This window comes from Ochotona princeps, chromosome 31, assembly GCF_030435755.1.
Source record: "Ochotona princeps isolate mOchPri1 chromosome 31, mOchPri1.hap1, whole genome shotgun sequence".
NCBI lineage: Eukaryota > Metazoa > Chordata > Mammalia > Lagomorpha > Ochotonidae > Ochotona > Ochotona princeps.
In genome coordinates this window covers 7809017-7834964 of record NC_080862.1, presented here as the reverse complement: position 1 = coordinate 7834964, position 25948 = coordinate 7809017, and the positions used below count along the sequence as shown (strand labels likewise).

General features: G+C 41.6%; 1 protein-coding gene across 1 annotated transcript in view; it reads left to right on the top strand.

The window, feature by feature from the left end:
- The first annotated feature begins 1787 nt into the window (after positions 1 to 1787).
- ERCC6L2 (ERCC excision repair 6 like 2) overlaps positions 1788 to 25948 on the top strand; it is a 60322-nt gene continuing 36161 nt past the window's right edge. Inside the window, exons 1-10 of the mRNA XM_058657356.1 lie at positions 1788 to 2052; positions 3571 to 3995; positions 12678 to 12800; positions 18023 to 18216; positions 19729 to 19890; positions 20261 to 20468; positions 21804 to 21944; positions 22444 to 22554; positions 23379 to 23498; positions 25453 to 25524. Of these exons, the coding sequence (XP_058513339.1) occupies positions 2004 to 2052; positions 3571 to 3995; positions 12678 to 12800; positions 18023 to 18216; positions 19729 to 19890; positions 20261 to 20468; positions 21804 to 21944; positions 22444 to 22554; positions 23379 to 23498; positions 25453 to 25524 (1605 nt within the window). The 5' untranslated portion in view covers positions 1788 to 2003. The remainder of the gene's footprint in view (positions 2053 to 3570; positions 3996 to 12677; positions 12801 to 18022; positions 18217 to 19728; positions 19891 to 20260; positions 20469 to 21803; positions 21945 to 22443; positions 22555 to 23378; positions 23499 to 25452; positions 25525 to 25948) is intronic.

The following is a 25948-nucleotide window of genomic DNA, read 5'->3' as shown; positions in this document are numbered from 1 at the left end:
AGGCCTGTGGCACTGGAGCCTGCAGTGCTTGTTCTGAGGGTCTGTAGGAGCAAGAGGTTGGCATCAAGAGTGGAGCCAGGACTTGAACCCAGGCCCTTGATAAGCCACGTGAGAATCCCAAGTCCTGTTTCAGCTAATACAAAAAACACCTATGCCAAACATTGAATTTAAAATTTTAATCTTTAAGTCATCAATTGGCAAAGGACATATCTATTTTTTTTCTTCTTGCTCTTGTCTCTTATTCCTTTCATTTTGTTAGGTGGAACAATGCTACAATTTACAATCTTCTAACTAAAACCCTAAGACTCAATTTCTTGTGTTTAAGGTTTATATATATATGTATATATATATATGTATATATATATATATGTATATATATATATATATACACACACACACATATTCTCTTGAGTCTTTAACTTGCAACTTTTAGAGCTGCCACACAGAATTATACATATGTTGTCTGCCATGTGTATAAGGAGAGACTATTTTTGTTAAACTATTAGTTACCATCTCTCTCAAGAGTCTTTTTGATACCCGAGTAATATTCTTTTGAAATACTCATGTTATAATTGTTTCTGTAGTCTTGCTTAATTTTGCCAGGATCTCCTCTGCCAGTGGTTTTACATGTGAACATGAGCCAGAGTATTAGATTCAAGCACTAGATAGGCAAATAGCTAACTTTCAAGAGGTTGCATTGCAGTGGTAACAGTAACAGCAACACGTTTATTCCTTACAATATACACACACACACACACACACACACTGTTTGGGGAATTTTGTCTCATTTCTTTTTAATTTTCTTTACAAATGTATTTATTTATGGGAAAGGCTGTTAGAATTATCTCCCATCCTCTGGCTCATTTCTTCAAGTGACCACAAAGGTCAGTGCTAACCAGAGGTGGCTGCTAGGCTGTGTTTGTCTCCCACATGGGCGGCAATCCCCCAAGCACTTCCACTGCTTTCCCAGGCACATCAGCAGGGAGCTGGATAGGAGGACAGGCAGCCGGGACTGGAACCAGCCCTCATGAGGGCTGAGTGCTGCTCCCCAATTTAGATATAGAGGGGAGTTAGGTGACTCGATCAACATCTTCAACCCAGAGCTATATGTTTCTCTCGGATTTAAAGTTCTTACCCGCTGGTAAGTAGGCAAGTAGGTGATATTCTAGACCTCAGTCTTCTGTGGGAAATGTATTGCTACTTTTTAGAATCTGCCCAAGAGGTGCATGCAAACAGCCATGGATATTGTACCCAAATACCGCCCAGTCAATAGGCAAGAGGATGACTTCGCATACGTCCTAATCCCTAGGACCCACGAGCCCATATTCTCCCGCACCCCAAAGCGATCTGTCTGTGCAGACTGGGAAACTGGGAAGGCTAGCCTGCTGGGTGTTAGGGTGAGTCCTTAAAAACCCAGGACTGCACCCGGCGGCTGTCATCAGACTATGAAAGGTAGGAAAGGACGCTGAGACAAATGCAGGGCCACTCAAGCTAACCTAAAGTTACAGAAGGAAGACGCCTCAGGAGCCATTTTCCCGGCTGGGGGAAGCGAGAGGTGGGCGGGACCCAGAAACCTCACACCGGAAGCTCGAGAGCCCCTAGCCATCGCCCCGCCCCTCCTCCCTGCGCTTCCCTCCTCTCTCAGGAACAAGATCCGCCCTAACCCCAGAGGAAACCTCGCGATACTTGCAACGGTCGCGGTCCCTCCCTCTGCCTCCCGAGGGAAGCTGGCGGATTCGCCCCGCCCACGTCCGCTTGAGTTTGTTCTCGCGAGATCCTCCCCCTGACAGCTGGGGAGTCGCTTCTCGCGGGAGTTTTTCGAGTCGCGGTGGAAAGTTGCTGTGGAGTTTCCAGGGAAACCGGGCCGGGAGAAGGGAGAGCGGCCACCTGTCGCGGCGGCGTGGCCGGAGGCGGCTGGGTGCCCGCCGTGGGCCTCCCCTGGGGCTGCAGCCAGGCCATGTCCCCGGGGGCGGCCGTCCTCCTCCGCCCGCCGGCTGTTAAACATGCAGGAGGCCTGTGCCCCGGAGCCCCGCGCCGACTGCTCCCGCAAAGGTATGAGCGGGCGCCGGCCTCGGGGCCCGGCCCTCTCCCATGGGGTCGGGGGCGATGAATCAGTGCGATTGTGTGTGTGTGTGTGTGTGTGTGTATGTCCCACATTTAGTCCAACACTTACGGTGTGAATAAAGTTTTATTGGCAGCAGCACCATGCCCATTTGTTTATCAACTCCCTCCTGTCCATCGCCCTCCACCGTGGGGTGGTTTTGTGAAGAGTGTTCAGTCTTCAAATCTGAAATAATAGCTCAGGTGTGATGCCAAAAGAAAAACAAAAAGTCTACCTGCCTTTGGCTTAGAGAGGTCGTGGTCTCAGTGAAAGTGGTATTTTTCCTGAGGCAGAACCCGAGGGCATCCTGATGGGTTAGTTGCAGACAGATAGTCAGAGGGTTACAGACTGACTAAACATGGGCTCTAAGTGAGACTAGTTAATTTGCTGCAGAAAGAGTGCTTTTTTTTTTTTTTTTTTTTACAATTATTTTCTTCCTTTCCCATCTGAGACGTGATGAAATATGGGATGAACAAAGGAGTGTTTTGCATCATAAATGTTCTATAATAGTCTTTTAAAATGACGCAGCGCTTGGCCAGGTGGGCAAACTCATGAGGTGAAATAGACTGAATGTATGAAGAATTGTGGGCATGTTCTAGGGGTTCAGCCTTGCCAGGACACTGGTGGAAACAGCCCCTGGATGTTGTTGCACCCGTACAATGGATCTTGGCTTTACATGAAAATTTGTCTTCTGGAATACTCTAACGGTTCTCAAACTGGGCCCAGAGATTGGAGTGGGAGAAGATATAAAAATATATATGTTATATATATATTTTTTTTCCTCCCCTGTGTGGTCGAACAGCCACACCTGAGTGATTTGGAATAGTGCATTCTCTTCTAAGGAACTCTGATGAGAAATGTTGTGGAAGACTGTGCTAACATGTTATGTCTGTCGCAAATGCTATATACGATGTCATCACGTCAGAACCGTGCCATCCCTCTGTGTAGCTGAATGGGAGTTCCCCTTGGTGTAACAGCAGTGGTATTGACAGCGGGAAGCAGCAACCATCTCCAGAGGGAAGATGCAAAAGCAGGCAGGCAAACCACAAACATTTGCTCTCCAAGGATCGTAGCTTCCCCGTTGCCAAGTCCTATTATCTGCTGCTCTGGTATCCTGCATGAGGCGTGCAATGTACGCAAGTTGGCAATATTCCTATTGGAAGCAGCAGTTCTTAACCCGAGCTGTGTATCAGAATCACAATTGGCATTCCACAGTAGGTACCAAACAAAATCCTAAGACCAGGGACCCGTGGTGTGTATGGAACGCAGAGTGAGAACCACTGGAAAGAACCAAAGTCCACTTTGTTGTGTCCACTGCAGAAGGCCTCTAGTAACACTTCTTGTAGTGGATTTCGTTTCAGCTGTTTGGGAAGAATATTAACGTGAGGCACATCCTCCTCCCCACCTTGTAGTGATGTACGAATGCGGTGTTACTCTGTCAGCTAGATTTTCTTGTTTGTTTTTTGTAGACAGGTGGCATCCGGGAGAAAGATGCCTTGCCCCATCTCCGGTGGATGAAAAGCTTTGTGAGGCGTGCGTGAAGTCTGTCACAGTGGACGAGCACGGGAGATCATTTGCTGTTGTCTTATACTCAGACCTTCAAGAAAGGAAGATCCCTCTCCAAAGGCTCCAGGAAGTCAAGCCTGTTCAAGATTGTCCCAGGAATGTGATATTTGATGATGAAGATTTGGAAAAACCGTATTTCCCGGGTCGGAAATTCCCGATGCCTGCTGTTGATTTTCGATTATCTGAAGAGGGACACGCTGTTCCTTATACTATCAATAGGTACCTGAGGGACTACCAGCGGGAGGGAGCCCGGTTTCTCTATGGACACTACAGACAAGGAAGAGGGTGTATTCTTGGTGATGACATGGGACTTGGGAAGACAGTACAGGTGAGTGACTACTTTGCCATTGGCATTCAGTGACGACGTTATAATACATGAGTGGATAGCGCGTGCAGGTCCTCGTATCACTTAGGTTAGCTGTGGTGGGTGGGGGTGCGCACACACGTGTGTTTGTGCTGGTCTCACCCGCTACACAGCGACACCCTCAGGGGTGAAGGGAGCACATTGCCGTTTTATCCTTGATAGGTATTTCTGACGCATGAGATTGATTATTTCAGAATAAGGTTTTGTTATAACTTGGCTTGATTTTGCCCTCTGTCACACAGGTTTAGCATCCGTAAACTCCAAGTCCCAAACAGGAAATGCTCTGAAATCTGACACTGCGTTTTGGAATGTCGCAGGTTTCAGATTTTTGGTTTAGGGGTGCTCAGCTAGAAACATCGCCGCAACTTGTCGCCAAATCTGACAAAATCAGAGATGTGAGACACTTCTGATCTCAAGTGTTTTAGAAGCGGGATGCCCAGGCTGTGAAGGATACAGTTATATCTGAAGTACTTAACCTTACAGATGCATTCTGGGGGAAAGTGTTCTGAGATTTCTACACTTAGTGTGATTATGTTGATGCATATTATTTGGAGTTTATTGTATCCAAAAATTCTTAATCAGGAAACTTAAGGCCATTAAGAAGTTCTTTTAGCAGACTGCAGGGAGGCCTCCTCTTATTCTAACATGTGTGCTAAAATCTGTACACCCATGTACTTCTCTGTAGACGGGTACAGGGCTAGTTATTTGTTGCTGTAAGACAAACTGCTCCAAAATTGAGCATCTTAAAACAACACTCATGTATGATCTCGTAGTTTCTGGGCTGTGGCTTTGCTGGGCCTGGGGAGGATTGACTTCTGAGCCCCTGCAATTGTCTGCAGGGTGCTATGTCCTCTGAGTTTGCCCACCGAGGCTTCAGTCTCTTGCATGCCCTTGGCTGGAGGCATCCCTTGCTGCCTTGCCACACGGGTCTTTCTGTGGAGCTTTTCCAACACAGCAGCTCACTTCATCAGAGAGGGCTGGCAGGAGGGCCAGGGAGAGAGAGCTAGGAGGATGGAAGCCTGGTCTTTTGTAGCAGTCACAGAAAAGAATCCCCTTCCTGCTGCCGAATTCTGTTCATTGGAAGGGAGGTAGCCAGTTCTAGCTGGTGTTCGTGGGAGATTAAATATGGCTATGAATACCAGCAATTGGGGATTGTTGGCAGTTGTTCCAGAAGTTGCCTTCTATCACAGCACCTTACCTTTCTTCCAATTCTCAAATAGGTTTGTCATTCAGAAGGATTAGGTTTGAATCTCGATTTTCTACTAGACAGTCATTCTGGATTCTCAGGAATGTTTACTTCGTTTGCAGTTAAGTGATTCTGTTTCCTTATGATGAATTTAAGCTATTTTATTTACTGGCTAGTGAGGCACAGAATTAAATGAAAAATGGAGTTTAACACTTCATGATAGTGAAAAAAATTGGTGGGTATAAAACACAGGTGTGCAGAGCTAGACTAAAACCCGTCAGTAATCATGGTTCATTAGCATTAGTGATTCTCTGTGCTCCGTTAAGCCCAAGCAGTGAGATAGCCCAGGTTTGCACATCGCAGGTGTCTGGGAATTGTGGAATAAATGATTTGCTTTGTCAGGAGAATTCATTGGTAAGAGTAAAGAAGCATTCTGGAAACTACCATCTGGTAGCACACCTCTGGAGGCGATGCGTCTCCTGACTGCTGTGGTGAACAGTCCCCTAACTGACCCCACTGTTCACTCAGGTGTTTGTTGGTTTTATTCCCTTGTGCTCAGAGAAGATATTTAACATGATTTGGATTTTTGTTTTTGTTTTTGTTTACTTTGTTGAGACTAGTTGTGTGGCCCAATACACGCTCTATTCCAGAGAACATTCCATATGGTAATGAAAGGAATGTGTATATTGCATCTGTTGGATGAAAGGTTCTGGAAATTTCTGTTAGAGTCATTTGACCTAAGGGGTGGTTTAACACACATTTGTTGATTTTTTTTTTTTTTGGACTGGATAATCTGTTCACTTGTCCAAGTGGAGCATTGAAGTCCCCCACTGATTATGTTGGAGTCTTTCTCTTCCTTTAGATTAAATAATGTTTGTTTTATAGAACTGAGTGCCCTGACATATACATTTATAACAGTCATATTTTGTTAAATTGAGAATCTATTTTATCTGTAATTGTAGCTTTTGCTCACTTATGGGTCTGTTTACATAGACTGTTGTTTTCTACTCTGCCTTCCGTTGGTGTGAGGTTAAGTTTTTTGTAGGTAGCATTTCATTGGATGTCTGGTGCGCTCTCTCTCTCTCTCTTTCTGTCTCTCTTTCTCTCGCTGTCTCATTCATTCAGCAAGTCTGTAACCTAATTGGGGAGTTTGGACTACTTACTTTTAAAGTTATTCTTCTAAGTAATGACTTGCTTCTATCACTGAAATGGCTTGCTCTGTTTATTTCAATATCGTTGGTCTTCTGGTGGGCCTTGCTCTTTCATGTCTCTGTGGCGATAGCTATCTTCCTTTACTGTTGGACTCCTTCATTTGTCTTTTGATGGCTGGTCTGCCAGGGATGAATTCCTTTAGTTTTTGCTTGTCTTGGAAAGTCTTCATTTTTCCTTCATTTATGAAAGAAAGCTTTGCTGGCTAAGGTATTCTTTTTTTTTTTTTTCTTTAGCAGTTGGAATGTAGCATTTTATTCCATCATGGTTCATTGGGTTTCTGTTGAAAAAACGTGTTATTCTAATGGGAGTTCTCTTACAAGACCTGGTGTCTTTCTTGCAGATTTCAGAATTCCCTTGAATGTCTCGTGGTGAAGATGCAGAAAGCCCCGGTGGGCTGCTGTGTCTCCTGCACTTGTGTGTCCCTGTGTTCCTCCACACCAGGGAAGTTTTCAGCTGTTCCTTTGTTAGAGAGGGTTTCCCAGCCTTCACTCTCGTCTCAGCGATCCCCAGAAGTTGAAGATCAGTTCATTTTGTGGTGTGTCCAAGGTGCCAAAGGCTGTCTGCATCCATCCTTCCTTCCTTCCTTCCTTCCTTCCTTCCTTCCTTCCTTCCTTCCCTCTTCCTCCCATCAGGATATTTCAGAAGTCTCATGTTCCATTCAGACATCTTCCTTCTGCTCATCTTGTCTGTGGTCAAGGCTTTCAGGTGTGTGTTTTATTTGACTTACTGACCTCTCCAAAGATTTCTGTTTGCTTCTTTTTCAAAATCTCCACCTCCATTCTCAATTTCTTGTTCACAGGGTGCATTGATTTCCTAATTTTGTTTTCACTGTCGTTTTCTCTTGCACCTTTTTGATTTTGCTAAAAATGTACTTTCTCAAATACAGAGAGAGCAAAACAGAGCTGGAGAGAGAGCTTCTATAAATTCGTTCACTCCCCCAAATTCCTACAGTGGTCAGGGAACTGAAGCCGAGAGCTGGGAACTCAGTCCAGGTTGTGCATGTGGACAGCAGAGACCTAAACCCTTGAGCCTTCACTGCTGTATTCCAGCTTTTACATTAGCAGAAAGCTGAAGTCAGGAGAAAGAGACAGGTGTTGAACATGGGTACTACAGGCACTCCCGCTGGCAACTTTTTTCTTTCTTTTTTTTTTTTAAGATTTATTTATTTTTATTGAACAATCAGATATACACATAGAGAAGGAGAAACACAGAGAAAGATCTTCTATGCACTGGTTCACTCCCCAAGAGGCCACAATGGTCTGAGCTGAGCTGATCCAGAGCCGGGAGAGCCTCTTCTGGTCTCCCACGTGGGTGCAGGGTCCCAAGGCTTTGGGCCATCCTTCACTGCTTTCCCAGGCCACAAGCAGGGAGCTGGATGAGAAGTGGAGCAGCCGGGATACAAGCTGGTGCCCATATGGGATACTGGCGCATTCAAGGCGAGGATTTAACTGCTAGGCCACCAGATCTTCCAGCTGGCATCTTAACCATGAGGCCAAATGCCTGTCCTTCTTTTGAATTTTTTGTTTGGGAGGGGTGCATTTTGTCCACGTTCCTTTTATTGAAATCGGATACTAAAGCATTGTTGTCCCTTCCGTGATGTTGGTTGCCTTACTCTTTCGCCCTTACGTGTGTCTGTTTTGATAATTGTGTCTCTGGCACAGTCCAGCTGACAGCAGATGAGCCGTCACGTTTGACGGGTGGTCTTCTTAACTGTAGGCTTTTTCCTGAGGCTGTGTCTGTGGGTATTAGCTGGCTAGGTCCTCCTCGCTCCATTCCCGGTTGAATGCTGAAGGGTTGTCTCTATCTTCTTCCACTGTTATTGCAGACAGCAGTGGTGGGAACAGGGGGTGGGGTGCTCCTGTGGCAGGGCTGGGGGTTGTGGCAGTGCCAGGCAAGTCTGGAGGGTGTGTGTTTGTGGCTGCCCACCAACACAGTGTGACCAGGAAAGAAGCCTTGGTGGTACCCTTGTCTATGGCTTCTTTCACTGAACATATTTTTTGAAATGCATCCATGTTGCTGAGTGCATAATTTGTTCCATTTCTTTGCTATGTAGGATTCCATTATACAACTTTTATTTTGTTTATACATATTCTTGCTAATGAACCGGCTGAGCTGTTTTCAGCTTTTATGAATGAAGGTTTTATAAACTCTCCCGAATGAACCTCTTGTATAGTCATTGCATTGTGGTCAGCCTTTGGGAATGAGGTTGCTTGGTGTTAGGACTGATGCCCGCTTGGTTTTGTTAGCAGTGGGCATAGTTTTCCCCCAGGTGTTTGTACTGCTTTGTGTGCCCGCAGGCTCTGAGTAAGAGTTAGTGTTGCTCCATATCCTTGCTGCAGTGTGGTTTTGTCAGCCCTTTTAATCTTAGAATTTCTAAGGGAGGTGTGCATGGAAGTGTTTTTATGTTCCTTGTATACTTCATTGAAGCGCAGCGGACATACAATGAAGTCTGTTACCATACAAATTGGCTGGATTTTTAATACCAGTACCTACGGCCAAGAAATTTTCACCTCCTCACCATAGCCAAGATAATAAACATACCTTCAGCTAGGAAGTTTCCTCATGGCCATTTAGGCCCATGTTTAACACTAATAACGTACCACCATTTTAATGTCACTTTTGATTGGACTAAGAAATGAAGCTACTTGGGAGGGAATTTGAGTGCAGAATTCCTCTTTTTGTCACCTGAGAAAGAGAAGTAGTGCAGCAGTGTCTGTTCTGGTCTCAGGGTTTGTTGTGCTGTTGGGCAGCCTTGGATGACTGCTGTCCATCCCGAGCTGACTGTGCGTGGGGAGAGGTGGCCTAGGGTAGACGCACTTGTCCCACAGACTTAAGGCAGAGTGCCTGTGAACAGGCTATCCGGGGGCTGGCTCCTTGTCCTCTGCCACAGATGGCTGATCTAAAGGCGTACCATTGTTTCTTTCAGAACTACTCCACAGTAAGCCACATTTGTTTGAAAGCTTAGGTGTGTGGACCTTTTTTTGTAAATTTTCCGCTCATCTGCTGTGGATTAAAACATTGCTGGGTCTTTCCAGACATGCATTCCCTCTCCCTTCGCAGAGGAGGGAGGTCAGAGCTCAGTGCACAGCTCCCTCCTAGGCGGCAGGGAGCCAAGGACTGGAGTGGTCCTCTGCTGCCCCGCGATGCGCACTACCAGGAGGCTGCAGGCAGGGACAGAGCCAGTTCTCAGGGGAGTGTACACTGTACACACTTTACTTTATAAACGAAATTAGAATTAAGATTAAATATATGCATATATGTATCATCTCAAATATTTGAACAGATTGAATTGCAAGTTATCATAGTCAGGTTTATGATTTTCCTGTACTCTATAGATTAAAATCATAGCAGTGGGTTGGATCATACATCACAATATTTTATAAACTATCTGGTAGGTCTCCTTCCAGCCTTGCCTTTGAGGACTAGTTGCCTAAAATTAAAAAAACAAAAAAGTGTACACATGTGTAGCTTTAACTAAGGTATAATCACAGTAGTGAATCACACAGATTTTAATTATAGAGTTCAATGCCTTCTGACCATTAAATTTGCACCTGTGTGTGTAATGAATGCATTAGAGGGTTTCACCCTGGGAACTTTCCTGATGTCCCTTCTGCGTCATTGCTACAATTACCCGAACTTTAAACTTTCCATTATTTTAATTATAAATTTTCTATGATTCAGGATTAAATTCTATTCCAAGAAGTGGTTAGATCCTCCAAACGTGCCTGTTTACATCCTCAGGAGTTCAGTAACTCTAAACTTAGGTTACATTCTTCTGAATATAAAACATAAACAACACAACCCCCTAGGACACTTATAAATGGAAATTGTGGGCATAGCTCAGGGAGGTAAAAATAAACATATTTGAAGATATTTAAATTCAGTCCCTTGTTGAACATCCTTCCTGTCTCTAATCTGAGTTTTGTGTCAGTGAGTCGAATTGCACGAATGTCTTGCTGGCTCCTTTCCATAACTTTATTTTCTGTTTATCTTTTCTTAACTGAATTTCTTCAGTACTGCAAGGTCTACCTCCTTATCCACCCTTTCTATAAGAAAAAAAAGATGCTTTGATGTCATTGAATAATAGAAATACCCTTTTGTCTAGACTGTCCAACAACTAGCACAGTGCTTGCTATACAGTAAGTAGCAATTATATTCTTACTTTAGTTCACCTGGGTGATAGTATGTTTTCATGGATGCAGTTTCTATTTAATTATCTTGTATATCAGTCTCTACTGAAGACATTTTCCATTGAAGTTCATATTAATTAGGCATTAATGCCTCCATTTCATTGATAAAAAAATTGGAATTTGTAGACGTGAACAATATTTGTTCTACGTCACACAGCTAAGATAAAGCTGATTTGTCAGAATACAAAGTTCTGCTATAAATCTTGCAAATTAGAATATAGATTTTATTAGCATATTCTAAAACTGAGGAAAAGTTTTGCACATTTTTAGATATCATTTTTAGTCTTTTAGACAGCATAATTTGCTCAAAATCTACTTTGTTTATTGTAATATGTAAGGCTCTTCAGAAAGTTCATGGAAAATGCATGTTCTGAAAAATCTGGATTTCTGGAACTTTTGGAACCAATTTTTAGAATTTGAAACAAACTTCTTCAAGTTGTGTAGCATTGGCTATAGGAAACAAAGCCAAGAATGAGGCTACAAAAATGGCTCCTGAATCAGTGACATGTATTTTCACTTGATATTTAACATACTCTTTACAAGAACAGAATTTTAATTACACAATAATACATTATTGTATTTTTAAAGATTTATTTATTGTTACTGAAATGGCAGATCTGATTTACAGACAAGAGAGATAGAAAGATCCTCCATCTGCTGGTTCACTCCACGAATGGCTGTAGTGGCTGGAGCTGAGCTGATTCAAAGCCAGGAGCCAGGGGTTTCTTCTGGATCTCCCATGTGGGTGCAGGGTCCCAAGGCTTTGGGCCGTCCTTCCCAGCTTTCCCAGGCCATAAACAAGGAGCTGCATAGGAAGTGGAGTAGCTGGGAAGATCCTAGCTTGTAGTTTTTTTCCTTAGTTTTTTTTTTAAAGATTTATTTTGTTTTTGTTGCAAAGTCAGATATATAGAGAGGAGGAGAGACAGAAAGGAAGATGTTCTGTCCGATGATTCACTCCCCAAGAGACTGCAACGGCAGGTGTGTGCTTATCTGAAGCCGGGAACCAGGAACCTCTTCCGGGTCTCCCACGCGGGTGCAGGGTCCCAAGGCTTTGGGCTGTCCTGGACTTCTTTCCCAGGCCACAAGCAGGGAGCTGGATGGGAAGCGGGGCTGCCGAGATTAGAACCAGCGCCCATATGGGATCCCAGCACACTCAGGCTAGGACTTTAGCCGTTAGGCCACTGCGCTGGGCCCTGTTTTGCTTACTTTTTAAAAAATGTTTTATCATTGGGGATTTGGATTAAAGGTATCCAAATCCATGTTCAGTTTGTTCTTTTTTTGTTTCCCTTTGTCTTAATCTTTTTATAATTTATTTTTGTAGGGTCATGATTAGTTCTTTCCTCCCGTATGGATGCCTGATCTTTCAAACAGCTGTGCTTGTTCTTTCTGCCATTATTCAGGAAGGCTGACTACCTTGCTCAAGTTCACATAGCTGCCAAGCAGCACCAGCTCAACAGGCCAAGTTCAGATTGGCTCACTAACGGTCTCCGTCATCTGTGGTTGTTTCCTTTTTCCTACCTGTCTCTTTCATTGGATTCTTGGAGAACAGTTATTCAAAATGATGTGTATATTGATAGATTGTACTACCCTATCTTAAAATAACATTCTAGCATTCCACCTGTATGTACTAGATAACAGAAGGCCACAGACTTATGAGCGAAATATTACGCCCTTTAACAAGTTTATTTGCTGCAAAGAGAGAAGAATGTATAGTTTATGCTGGTTAGATATGAGGAGATAGTTTTCGTGGATAGAAACAAATAAGAAGGCACCATCTCAACTGAAGAATTAAGGAAGAATTCTTTGAGTAGGTAGAACTTACCGTGGAAGAAATGGCAACATGAGGGTTTCTGGAAAAAGTGCGCGCAAGGGTAACAGATTACCATAGATTTATTTGTAAAATACAAATAAAATCAGTGTGAATGCCTCGTGTCAAAGTTTGCTACCTCCAAGCCTCCCTGCACATAGATGGTCACTGATGTGTTTTGTCAGCGGAGCAGTTTTATGAGATGGTACATCATGCACAATGGCTTACCACAGCGTTTTTTTCTTTGCCAGGTTATTGCGTTTCTGGCTGCAGTTTTGCGCAAAAAGGGAACTCGTGAGGATATTGAAAATAACATGCCGGAGTTTTTACTAAGAAGTATGAAAAAGGAACCTCCTCCTTCTGTGACAAGAAAGGTAAATAAATAAATAAATACATAAATAAAAATCTAGAAATACTCAGTCCTGTAGTTGACGTTGTGAGAGCAAACAAACAGTAATCACAAAACACAGCGAGAGCTGTGACACGCGGTTCAAAGGTCTTAGCAACACATTCCTCCTGTTTTTGAAGGATGACCGATGTCCAAGGAAAATCTGATTGACTCTTAGAAATGGCAGAGTATAATTTCGGGTTGAAGTTATTTGGGGTTTTAATCTGTTGTTGACTGGATTCATATGATTTGCCTTGATTTGTTAAACTCCCATGAATGTGTCTGTAAAGTGGATTATTTTTACTTATGTGATGGAAAGGAGACGGTCGTCAGTAATGGTAGCAGAGGTGCGTTACTGAGAATTCAAGTTGCTTAGCTGACGGGTTGCGTTCCCCCAGATGAAACAGACGTTACGTGTACGTGATAGAAACGCTAGTCATGACGTTGCCTCAGCTTTCTGCTTCCTGAATGCATGTCTCTAAGTATACAGCATTCTTGTCAAAAAATCAAAAAATGAATAAATGACTTTTCTATTATAACAATGGATTGCTCATTTCTTCTTGTTAATGGTACTTTCTGCCTAATGTCTTCAGTTCTTTCTCTGGAAATTTCGTGCACTTGTACATGGCCAGTATACTTGATTGACAGCTTATCTGAACATTTTGTCTTCCAACTTGACCAAAATAGTTTCATTATCTTCTTTCATTCCATACTGTAGAAGTTCCTATGACAAACTAATTTCTTTTCCTTGGAAGGAAATCTTCTACTTTTGATCTGAAGTGTTCAGGTATTTAAAAAACCTATGTGTGGTTTTTTTTGAACCTGAGAATCAGTTTTCCCTTAACCATAACACTCACTGCGGAATTCTTCCAGATAACTTTTTGCTTAGGAGGCCTGCCGCCTGCTCTATGTAGCGGAAGTTGGTTCATGATTTGAAGCTGAACTTCAGAGTTAAGACTGTTCCTTTCTGGAAGTGCTGGGCTGTTTTGGCCCCAGCCCTTCTTCCTGTCTCAGCTGCTCTGTTGAGTTCTGTTGTTTTGCTTTATTTGTTGCAGTTTGAAAATTTCTTCTAGAAAAGCTCATGTTTTAAAAGAATTCTACCAAGCAGCTTATAACTAATCCAGATCTTCTCAAACTGTTCACGACAGTTGAAAGTGAGAGAGTCTTCCTAAACGCCTTTTTCGAGACCAGTGTCACCCTAGTTCCCAAACCCAAAATAATACGACAGAAAATGAGAATCAGAGAGCAGTATGCCTGAGCAACACACGTGTGCAAAATGCCAGCCAGCTGAATCCAGCAGCAGCACTTCCGCACCGTCATTCACCCAGGTCAGCCATGAGTCCACGTAGGAATCCTGGCATGCAGGGATGGTTCAACACACGCAAGTCCATAAACACAATACGTTAACAAGCTGAAGAATGAAAGTCATATGATGATCTCAGTAGATGCAGATAAAGTGTGATAAAAATACTGCATCTTTCATTATGAAAACCATAAGCAAATAGAGAATCGAAGAAATATTTCTCAATACAATCAAGGCAAACAGTATGATATGTATGTACTATCAAATAGTACTCATCCACAGAGAAGAATGAATTCTTGTCTTTTACAACTAAATGGATGTGATTGGAAACCATTATGCTTAGTGACCTCAGCTGGTCCCCAGAAGACAAAAACCATTTTTCCCGAATTTGTGATAATGTCATCTGTAGCTACAGAGGTGACATTCTAGGATTGAATTATTGTGGAAAGTCTTTGTTTGGAGGTCTTTTGTTTTTGTTGTTATTTTTCTATTACTTTCTACTTGCTGTGTGTTGATATTTATCTAATAGTGTGTTAAACCTGTGAAGAAAAGAAATTTTAAAAATAATAAAAAAGTAAGAAAAAGTTTTCTTCTTCACAGATGTGGAATTAGTTCTTCCAATATGGCATTCCCACTTGCTCTACAAATGTCCCAGCGGGTTGGGGGTGAGCCTCCACTTATTCTAGCACCATTAGGAAATAATTTTTATACTTACTCTTCTGTTTCATTGGCATCGATGCAGACATGTCTTGAGTTAGTTTTTGGTGACATCACTGGTGGTATCTATCTTACAATAGTTCCCAGAAATAAATGCAAAGGAAAAAAAACAGATAGGTTTATATTGGTCCATCTGTAACAGTGAGCATTTAAAAACATGGGTTATGAAATAGCTGTTAGGAATTTTCCACCATTAACCCAAGATTCCAGCGGGAGAGGCGGCCATGAGGAATGGGAGAGAAAACAGGACAGAGGAAGATGGCTGTGGGAAGGCAGAGAGAGAGGAAGAGAAAGGTCTCGTGCCATGGTGACAGCAAGCGGCTCCAAGGGAAGAGCAAGAGGGAGAGAGAGACGAGAGAGCGCCAGAGGAAGGGAGTGGCACACATGCAGGATCATGCTTTTATGTCCAGGGGAGGAGTAACATGGGGCAGAGAGGGATTGGTGGATAGGGCAATGGCAGGCCACAGGGGATTGGTAGATGTGGCAGTAGGCAGGTACTGGGAGGAGGGGCTGCAGGGGATTGATTGGAGGATAGGGCAATGGGCAGGCCAGAGGGGATTGGTAGATGTGGCAGTAGGCAGGTATGAGGAGGAAGGGCTGCAGGGGATTGGTGGATAGGGCCGTAAGATATGGTACCATGAGGTTACAGTCGATTGGTGGGAACAGGGTCATTCATGAAGTTACAGCAGATTGGTGGAAAACAGGGTTGCGAGGCTACAGTGGCAAGACAGATAGTAAAATTTGAACCTAAAGGGGAAGCAGATATTTAAAATGGTGGGGGTCTTTTCTTCAGGACCAATGTTTGAGTCACTCCTCACAGTAGCTAGGGAAAAGACAAGTTCTTTTAGGTTTTTTTTTTTTTTGTTAATGCCAAGGGTTGGAATAGAGTTTGAAAAATTAATGTTGGAATTCCTTGAAAAAAAGTCGTTTTACCAGTTGAAAATTATAAGTTAAGGAGTGATGAAATTGAGGTATGTGTGTGTGATATGATACATCTAATGTACGTTCAAAAACTTCTCAGGTGTGAGTCATTTAAGAATGCATGAAATGGATGTTTTGTGCCAAGAAAAAATTCCTGAAGTAAAAGAAACAAACTATGCATTTCAAGTATTGATTCTTGGATGATTCTTTGGATTTATGCCAAGTTTAGTTTGAAATTCACTCTTTATGAAAATAATGAGTAAATTCTTAGGTTCTATATAAAATTAATAATTAATGTGCTGGAGGCAGATTTTTCTAGCAATCTCAGTAGCACTATCCGAATACTTTAGATGACTCTTTAGCAAAAATGTTTTTCAGTTCTTTTATTTACCATATTTCAGCTCTTTGTAGTATGAACTGACAGTGTTATGTTGTATATGAATCTACTGTAAGTAAATTCTTAAGTTTCAGCAACCTGTACAATTCTGTATGTAGGATAAATTCTTGGTGCTGAAATTGTGTAGAAAGTGATAGTGGAATCATGTGTATTTTCATATTACATGTGGATATCTGGAATCAGATTGTCCTTTCAGTGAGTTGTAATAATTTATTCAACCAGCAATGTTGCATAACTTTTTATCTTCCTAACTTTTCATCTACCTTAGTAATAAACTATAAATTTATGTCTCAGATTTATGAATTATGACTTGTTTTTATTTGCATTTCTTTATAAATTGAGTATTATTCCAGACGATCACAAGCCATTTTTACATCTAGTCTTTTGTTGTTAACCTCAGATGTTAGTGAGTCCACATACATACATTCTGCATGTTACCCTTCCATGTATTGCATGTTTTGAAAATATTTCTTAACTACTGTATCAGAGTCAGTTTTCGAAATATTTTGGATTTTTAAAAGTTGGCGGATAGTTAACCTCATTTTATAGTTTGAGTGTTTTATATATGCCCAGAAAAGTCTTTATAGTCTATAATTGCAAATAAAGTAATCCGTGATTCTTTTATAAAGTGTGATTTAATTTTGTAGGTTTACAATGTTTTAGTTAGAGTTTATTTTGTGTCTAGTAATTTGGCTTTCTTTCTGTCAGGTGGTTAGCCAATTGTCTTAATGTCATTTACTGAATAAATTCTCTTTTCTACAATAATTTGAAGAGCTAGTTTTAAAATAAACTCATGCAGATATTTGAGTCGAAACATTGTTTTATTGCTTTGATCATTCAATTTCCTTCCAGTGTGTCTTAGCTCTTGGTTTTAATGTTTGACAGTAGAGTCTCCACAGATTTTCTCAGCTTTTTAAAAAATAAATTCCTTCAAACTTCTCCCTGCTGACATTTAAGTTGGTATTACATTGAATTTGTCAGCTTATTTAGAGGATGAACATCTCTATAATATAGAGGCTATATATCTCATATGTATATGTATATATACACATATATGTCTCCTGTATACGTGTATATCATAATATAAATGCCAAAAAATAGCCATATAGTTTGCTCCTATTCTTATTTCAGGCTGTTAGAGTTTATAATTTTTATATGACTATGTCTTAATCATTAAGTTTAGTAAAAATTACATCTTTCTGGTTGATACTATAAATAGAATTTCTGCTTCATTTTTAAACTGATATATATATATATATATATATATATATAACATTCTTATATAGACCATTCTTCCTTTGTTATCTCTGAACAACTTTGGTGGGGCAGGAACTAAAATAGCTTTCCTTCTGGACAAGTTTAGGCGTCTGTTTTGTCCTAACAAAAAGCTAAGTAGTCCTGCAGCATGGCTAACTCCTGTGATGCTGGCATCCCATGTCGTCCGCACTTGGCGTTCTGGCTGCTCCTCTTGCGGTCCTGCCTCCTGCTAATGACCCTGGCAGAACAGCAGAAGATGGCCTAAGTACTTGGAGACCTGGGTAAAGCTCCTGGCTGCCGGCTTTGGTCTGGGACCAGTCTTCGTCACTGTGGCCATTTGGGGAATGAACCAGCAGGTCAAAGATAACTTTTCTGTATCTCTTGCCCTTTCTCGAACTCTGCCTTCCAAATAAAGAAAGAAATCCGTAATGGTAACAAAACACTAAGTAAGCCGTGAAGTATTTTTTGAAGGTCTTCTGTGTCCAGAATATAACCACTTAGCTGCGTTTATTAACTTAGAGTATCAAAATTAGAGAATGGAACTGTTGATCTTTTGTAATTTACCTCTTGGGTTTTTTTTTTAAAAAAACATTTTTTTTTCTTTTTCTTGTAGATGTTTTTAATCGTTGCTCCTCTTTCTGTCCTCTACAATTGGAAAGATGAACTGGACACCTGGGGCTACTTCAGGGTCACAGTTTTGCACGGTAACAAAAAGGACAATGAACTGATGCGTATAAAGCAGAGGAAGTGTGAAGTTGCACTAACTACTTATGAAACGCTGCGCTTGTGTCTGGAGGAACTCAACAGGTAGTGGGAGAGAGTGTGTTACCAGCTTACGTGTTGTGTTGATCCCTGTGCTTCATGACTTGTTTATAACACTCTACATAGTGTTAGTTTTGGTTTAATTTCGTTTCAGAGTTACTGCAATCAACTAGTTTTATTATTTGGGTTGTACGTATTTGTTGGTTACAAAATGATAAGCCAACATAATATGCAATGTATAAAGATCAAATCAGGTTAGTATTTCCATCTCTCCTTTTTAAAAGATTTATTTATTTTTATTGGAAAGGCAAATTTACAGAGAGAAGGAGAGACAGAAAAGGAAAGATCTTTCATCAACTTTTTCACTCCCCAAATAGCTGTAACAGCTGGAGTTGAACTCCTCTGAATCTAGGAGCCAGGAGCTTCTTCTGAGTCTCCCTCATGTGGATGCAGGGTCCCAAGCACTTGGGCCATTCTCCACTGCTTTCTTGGGCCGTTAGCAGGAAGCTGGGTCAGAAGTGGAGCAGCCTTGACATGAACTGGTACCTACACAGGATTCCGGTACGGCAGAAGGAGGATTAGCTTGCTGTGCCACTGTGCCAAACCCTGTTTACATCTCCTAATTTTCACAACCCTTTTTTTTTTTATTAACAATAGCTGTATACATCAATGGGGTATGGCATGGCAATTGATTTTTTTAAATTAGATTTTCACATTTTGAATTGTTTTATTTTTTTAATTTTTGTTTATCTCAATTGGGAAAATATAGAAATATGAAGACTTTAAAGGAAACTGAATGTGATCTATGATTGTAAAAAATATGTTAATGTAGGGTGTTAAATGTAGCATAAGTTGAGTGTGGGGTATATGAGAGGTCTGTATTATAATTTTTGTTTTGTGATTTTAAAACCAGTCTGAAATTTAAAAAAACTTTAAAGATCATGTATTTTTATTGATTTGAAAGGCAGAGAGTTTTGTAAGAGAGACAGATAGATTTCCCATTTTCTGGCTTACTCCCCGGAATAGTCATGCCTTGGCTGAGCTGAAGCTAGAAGGCAGGAACGCAGTCCAGGCTCACACGTGGCTGGTAGGAAGCCAAGTCCTTGAGCCTTCACCTGCTGCCCCGGGGCTGGTGAGAAGAGCGCTGGAGCTGCGAGTGGGACAGTAATATGAATCAGAGAAACAAGCCTCTCTGTTATTTTTAGAAAATTATACTCCTGGTCCTTGAAGTAAATATCGCTGCCAGTTTACCAATGGCCTTATTCGTCTTGTATTTATCACCATTTTAATGATATTTAAATCAGAGTTTTTATTCCATCATCATTACATGTAATATCTACTCCTTCTAGTCTTCTACATAGACACGTTATGTTTTGTGGACTGTCCAGATCCATGACCACTTAACTAGCCAGGTCAGAACCTAATCAAATCAGCCCAAATTTGAAAATCCTCCAGAACCTTCTAAGCCTTCTACTCCTTCTGTGAAGTTCTCTCAGCCTTGTATGGCGCAGCAAAGGAAAGCTGTCTGATCGTCTCCTGTCCTCTTCTGCGCTGCAGTCTGGAGTGGGCCGCTGTCGTCGTCGATGAGGCGCACCGAATCAAGAACCCAACGGCCCGGGTGACGGAAGTCATGAAGGCGCTGAAGTGTAGCGTCCGCATCGGCCTCACCGGAACCATTCTCCAGAATAACATGAAGGAGCTGTGGTGCGTGATGGACTGGTGAGTGAAGCCCTTGTTTTGAAATGATTGACTGCTCCATTCTCTTAAGGCTCCCCTGTCTGCCAACCATTCCTGAAGAAAAGAATCATTTACCTCTTTACGGTAGCATGGATCGCAAATGCGATGCAAAAGGTTGACCTTTGGAAACCCATCATTGTGTGTTACTCGTGGTCCTTGAAGTAACCATTCACTGGCATCCTACCAACTTCCTCATCACTTTATCGGCTGAAACTGACAAAAACAGAAAGAACATTCCACTCATTGGCTTCTGGTTTTGTGATTGCAAGTAACCAGGGGGGTTAGTGTGGTGGTTTTTCTTTGGCGATATCCTAGTAAAGCCCTCGTGTTTTTCCTACTGCCTTTATTGAAGGGCTGTGCCAGGACTTTTAGGCAGCAGGGTCTATTTCAAGAAGCAGTTTTCTGACCCAGTGGAACATGGACAGAGACACACGGCGACAAAAAGAGAACTGGCTACTGGCCGCAAGGCCATGCGGAGGCTCGCGGGGAAGATGGCCGGCTGCTTTCTCCGGCGGACCAAGGCTCTCATCAAGGGCCAGCTGCCCAAGAAGGAGGATCGGGTGAGAACTGCAGAGCTGCGCTCATGTCGATTGCTTAGTTCTATAGTTCTTGTCAGTTTTTCTTTTCCCTTGAAAACTTACCTCTTTTTAAAAGAGTTATTTTATTTTTATTGGAAAGTCAGATATACAGAGAGGAGAGAAAGAGAGAAAGATCTCCAAACCGTTGATTCACTCCTCAAGTGGCCTCAATGGCCAGAGCTTCACCAATTCAAAGCCAGGAGCCAGGAGCTTCTTCCAGGTCTCCCACACGGGTGCAGGGTCCCAAAGCTTTGGGCCTTCCTCGACTTTCCCAGGCCACAAGCAGGGAGCTGGATGGGAAGCAGGGCCTCCGGAATTAGAACTGGAGCTTCCGGAATTAGAACTGGAGCCCATATGGGATCCCAGTGCATTCAAGGCAAAGATGTTAGCCACTAGGCTACCACACTGGGCACACAGTGGACTTTTATATTCAAGGTTGGGATCTAGATATTCTTCGTGTTTTTATACATACTTTTTAAAAAAAAATCTATGTTTTTTTTAATAAACATCTTTGTGTTTTAAGCACATGTATCACTTTTTTGCTATAATTTCCTGTTATGTTGCTCTATATGCACAAACCTTTATGCAGGGACTGTTCCCTCTTGTTCGCATTGCTCAAAGCCCATTTACAGCTTGTTTGTTTGTTTATGCTGCTCCTGACGCAGAGCTGTATGAAGAAGAACCTTACCAGTTTCCAGTGTTTCCAGAAACAATAGGGTGACATGTGTCCCTCATCACTTAGTGGCATTCTTTTATTAATTATTTTGTTCAGTTTGGCCATAGTATTCACTTAGGTGAGTGGTTATAATTCTTGTCTTTACTGATCATAGGACCTTAGGCCAAGGTATGAAACTCAAACACTGTACTTGCAATTTTAGGTTATGTGAAGGTTGAGACTTTTCTGTTGCCCAAGTACTTTTATTATACCTGCTCTTATTCTAAAATCTTCTGTTTTTCCTTATCACTTTTTTTCTGTTTTGTTTTTCTGTTTTTTTGTTTTTGTTTTTGCTTTGCCCAAGCTGTGGTAATGTGTTATAGTAAGCTAGCATAAACACTGAAAGTGCCATAATATTTTGAGATATATATAAGGAAATCATGTAGCTTTTTTCTATTATGAACCCTTTTGATTAAAAAACAGAGGTTTTTTTGTGTAATTATTATTTGTACACCCTAGGGCAGTAGGAGGAGCCAAGAATATTAGAGAATTGGGGAAAGCATTAGCTTATGAAAGTCCAGGAACTCGGATATGTGTTATGATGGCTATTCTCATGGCTGGTAAGAACACACTAATGATGACCTGGGGTTTTGTTTCGGAAGATGGTGTATTGTTCTCTGACAGAGTTCCAGAAAGCTGTCTATCAAACGGTGCTGGAAACAGAAGATGTGGCCTTGATACTTCAGTCTTCTGAGCCTTGCACCTGCCAGAGTGGCCGCAAAAGGAGAAGCTGCTGTTACAAGGCAAGCATTGCATGTAGTGTCCTGTCTTTACAACATCTTGCTTCTCCTTACCCAGTACTCTGTGCTGTAGGGTCAGAGTAAGTACAAAATAATAAATAGCTCTTTCTCAAACAGCTGTTTTTTAACTTCAGAGCCACACTTTTTTAAAAGTAATGGTTTTCAAAAATATTTTACAATATCAAATAATAATCATACAGAAAGTACAATATTCAAATGTATTTCAAAAAGTTAATTTTAAAAAGAGTCCTTTTTTTTCCCCTTTCAGCTATTCATCTTAAAATCTCATTTCAGTTTCAGATAGTGTCTCAGTATCTACTAATAGTAAAGTAACTTATGCAAAAGAATTCATGCTATTGTTGACATTCAGTGTAGTGCCAATTTAGACCTCTTTGTGTCAAGATGATGGGACACCAGATACTGTTGTGCACCCTGCGAGGTCCACGGCTGCGTAGCCCTGTTGGCCCTGTTCTTATGTCACCCTCTGTGTGTTCACCTGCAGACCAACTCACACGGTGAATCAGTGAAGACCTTGTGTCTCAGCTACCTCACAGTTCTTCAGAAGGCGGCAAACCACGTCGCCCTGCTGCAGGCTGCCAGCACCTCCAAGCAGGTCTGTGAGGGCTTGCCACGCTGGCACGGGACCTTCCTGGTATAAATACCTTATGGTTGATACAACATTTCTTAACCCAAGGTCCTTAAGAAGGTTTTTGTGTGAAGTATAAAGGCAAATTGATTTGCCTGTTTTGACTATGTTCACTTTAGTTCATAATCAAATTGGGAAGATTTAAGTCTGAGTTAAAATAGTAACTCTATTTTGGCCTCTCGTACTGTCCATGTATTTATTTTTCCTAACATCCTTTGGTGTAATTATTCAGTATGATAGTTGATGCCAGTCCTATTTCAGTTACAATGTGTATGGTTACACTTCTCTAACCTACTTAGTCAAATGAGAAGCTGTAAAGATATATATCTTAAATATCATGCCTGCCTCCCAAACTGGCATTTCAGTTCAAAGTTTTGGGTTAAATGCAGTCATTTCCTTTGATCTATTACTTTTAGAGCATAGCATAAATCAAAAGTATTTTTAAAGCCCTTTTTTAGTAGTGATTTTATATTTTATAGTTGGTGTTACAGTTGATGCTATTTAAATGTAACTTTGAAATTAAATAAAAATTTAACGTTGTTCTTTGGTAGTGCTCTTAACTTTGTTGAGAGTATTTGACAGCCTAGCCATGTCATCAAGAGCTTATCAAAGACATGTCGGTATAAGTTACTAAGATTTTCGAGTTATTATTCTAACTCAGAGAAAGCATAATCCTCAAAGTAACATACTCCTTCTAATTAGAAATAGTTTTTCATAAACAGCTTCAAGTTATGTATATTTAAATGTGTCAGACTTTAAATGTGTCTTGTCTTCTACCTGTTTATTTCAAGGAGACGCTTATCCAAAGGATATGTGATCAAGTGTTTTCCAAATTCCCAGATTTTGTGCGGAAAAGCAAAGATGCAGCCTTCGAAACCCTTTCCGACCCTAAATACAGCGGGAAGATGAAGGTGAGTGCTCTGGGTCGGGGTTGTGTACCGACAGCCATGACGCAGCACATGCTTGGCTGTGGGACTCAGGCGGCAGGGACAGCAGGGCATCAGGCAGCAGGTGCTTTGATGTCATTGTGAGCTCTCATTTCTTTCCTTTAGGGAAATGCCACATAATCACTTAGTTGGAGGTCAGTGAGTGGGGAGAAAAAGGAAAACCCCTAGGAAACTTAATGCAGTGTTGTTGGACTCACACAAAGGTCTTGTTCATCTTAGGCCCATCTGACTAAATTGACCAAAGTTAGATGGAAGAGTGCTTCGTTCTGCGAGTAGGTGGCTGGATAAACAGGCGATGTCAGTCATACAGTTGAAGAGTGTTTCGCAATAAAAAGAAATGGACTATTAAGTCATGAAAAGACATGAAAGAACCTTATTTGCATACTGCCAAGTGAAAGAAGCAAGTCTAAAAAAGGCTTCATTCTGTGTGATTCCATTGTGTGATGCTCGGGAAAACTAGGACAGTAAACCAGGAATTCTGGGAAAAGGAGAAGGAAGAGATGAAAGATGCCATTTTGAGGGCAGTGAAACTGCTCTGTGTAGTGTAGGTGTGGTTCCTTGGCAAGTCAGTCAAAGCACACAGCACTGTGAGTGGATCTCAGTGTAAGCCTTGGACTTCAGTCAGTCAAGTACCCTTATTAGCTTATCAGTTGTCTCAAGTATTTTAAAAATCATAGGTTGATATGTTTTCTAATACCATGGTAGAGATATTCCTAGAACATACGCAGGAGGAGTGGAAGTGATAGACACAGGGGGTTGGTGAGAGTTCTCTGTACCTCCAGTTCTATAAACTGAAAAAAAAGTCTGTCATTGAAACTTAATGTATCATGTAAAATCCAGACGCATATATTTCCTGTAGGATCAGCTAATTAAGAAATACAGCTAACTACGAATAAAACCAACTTCACATGTTTTCCAGATATTGCAGTGTTTATCTGGCCTTTAATATTTTTATTCACCACTTGATTGGTTTTTCTGAGTAGATTTAAAAAAAAAAAAACTACATGTGTCTTTGAGGACTTGCAGGGTAGGAGTCAAAGTTAGCACAGTGTCTTTTCTTGTTCATTTATTAAGAATGTTATTTATATTGGGCATAAATTTTTCTATTTAAAAGCATGTTTGCCGTTGAATAAATAAAATTACTTCAGTGTTTGTTTCATCATTTGGAAAGTGTTCGCGGAGAGAATTCCTTTTTCCCTCTGTGGATTGCTTTTCCATGGCGCTGCCAGATGTGGAAACAGCTGTTTAAAATAGCAGTGTTCCTGTTCCGCACAGGGCAGTCCACTGTTCGCTTCCCCCTTGAAAGCTCCCTGTGTGGGGGAAGGTTATTGGCATCTGGAGGTCAAAATCAAATCTGGAAGTCAGAACTTACTGTAAATAGAGAAACAAGAGGGAGAAAATGAGAAGAGGTGTGTATCTGACTGATTATTCTAAGAAAATAAATACCGAGACTTGTCAAAGCTAGACGCAGTTGAGTCTGTTTAACCACACGCATCTTGACAATGTAAATGCTTCCTACAAGGCATGCTGGGCTGGGACGCAGGCACTTTTTTTTTAACATGTTGTAGGTATAAATAAAGTGTGTTTTGGAGATTAAATCAATCCACTTAAATGCGACCTGCAATCTAAAATGGTGTGGTTTTTTTGTTTGTTTGTTTGTTTTTAATTAAAGCCAGACGAGGCGAATTAGATCTTTGGGAACCTGACCTCCTCATTGACAACACGGTGATGACTGCCATTTAATACAATAGCTGACACTTTATTTCTCTCAGGAAAAATAGAGGGAATTTGAAGGGATGGCTGAGGTTCGTATTGTGTAAAGATGCTTTTGAAGACATTCTCAGGTGGCCTCATCTGGAGAAGGCGTGCTCTGGTTGGGAAGCGGTTCACTGATGTCCTTCCTGTGCTCCGTGTCCAGGTGCTCCAGCAGCTTTTAAATCACTGCAGGAAGAACAGAGATAAAGTCCTCCTCTTCTCCTTCTCCACCAAGGTATGTGTCAGACCCAGCTCTCCCCTGGCAGGCAGGAACCACGAGAGACCTACGGGCCGTCCGCATGGCAGCACATGGCAGGGAGCTGAACCGCTTGCCCTCTTGACGAACTGCAGTCCCTGTTGTGCCAGGGTGGTTCAGCAGATGGCAAACTCAGAGATCTTTGCTTGGTTTTAATGTTCTTGTTCATCATTAAGGTATGCCATAAGTCGTTTAAATGTCCAGACTTAGAAAACAGCACAAAGAAAGAAATATGTTCAAATAAATGATTTGGCCAGTAATTTTATTTGTTATTATTATTATTACTACTTTTGTTTTTTTAATGAAGTCTCAGACAGGCATTGTGGCATAGCAGGTGAAGCGTCCACTTAGGACACCTGTTTGTGTCCCAGCTGATCCAGCTCTGTGCCAATGTGCCTAGGAA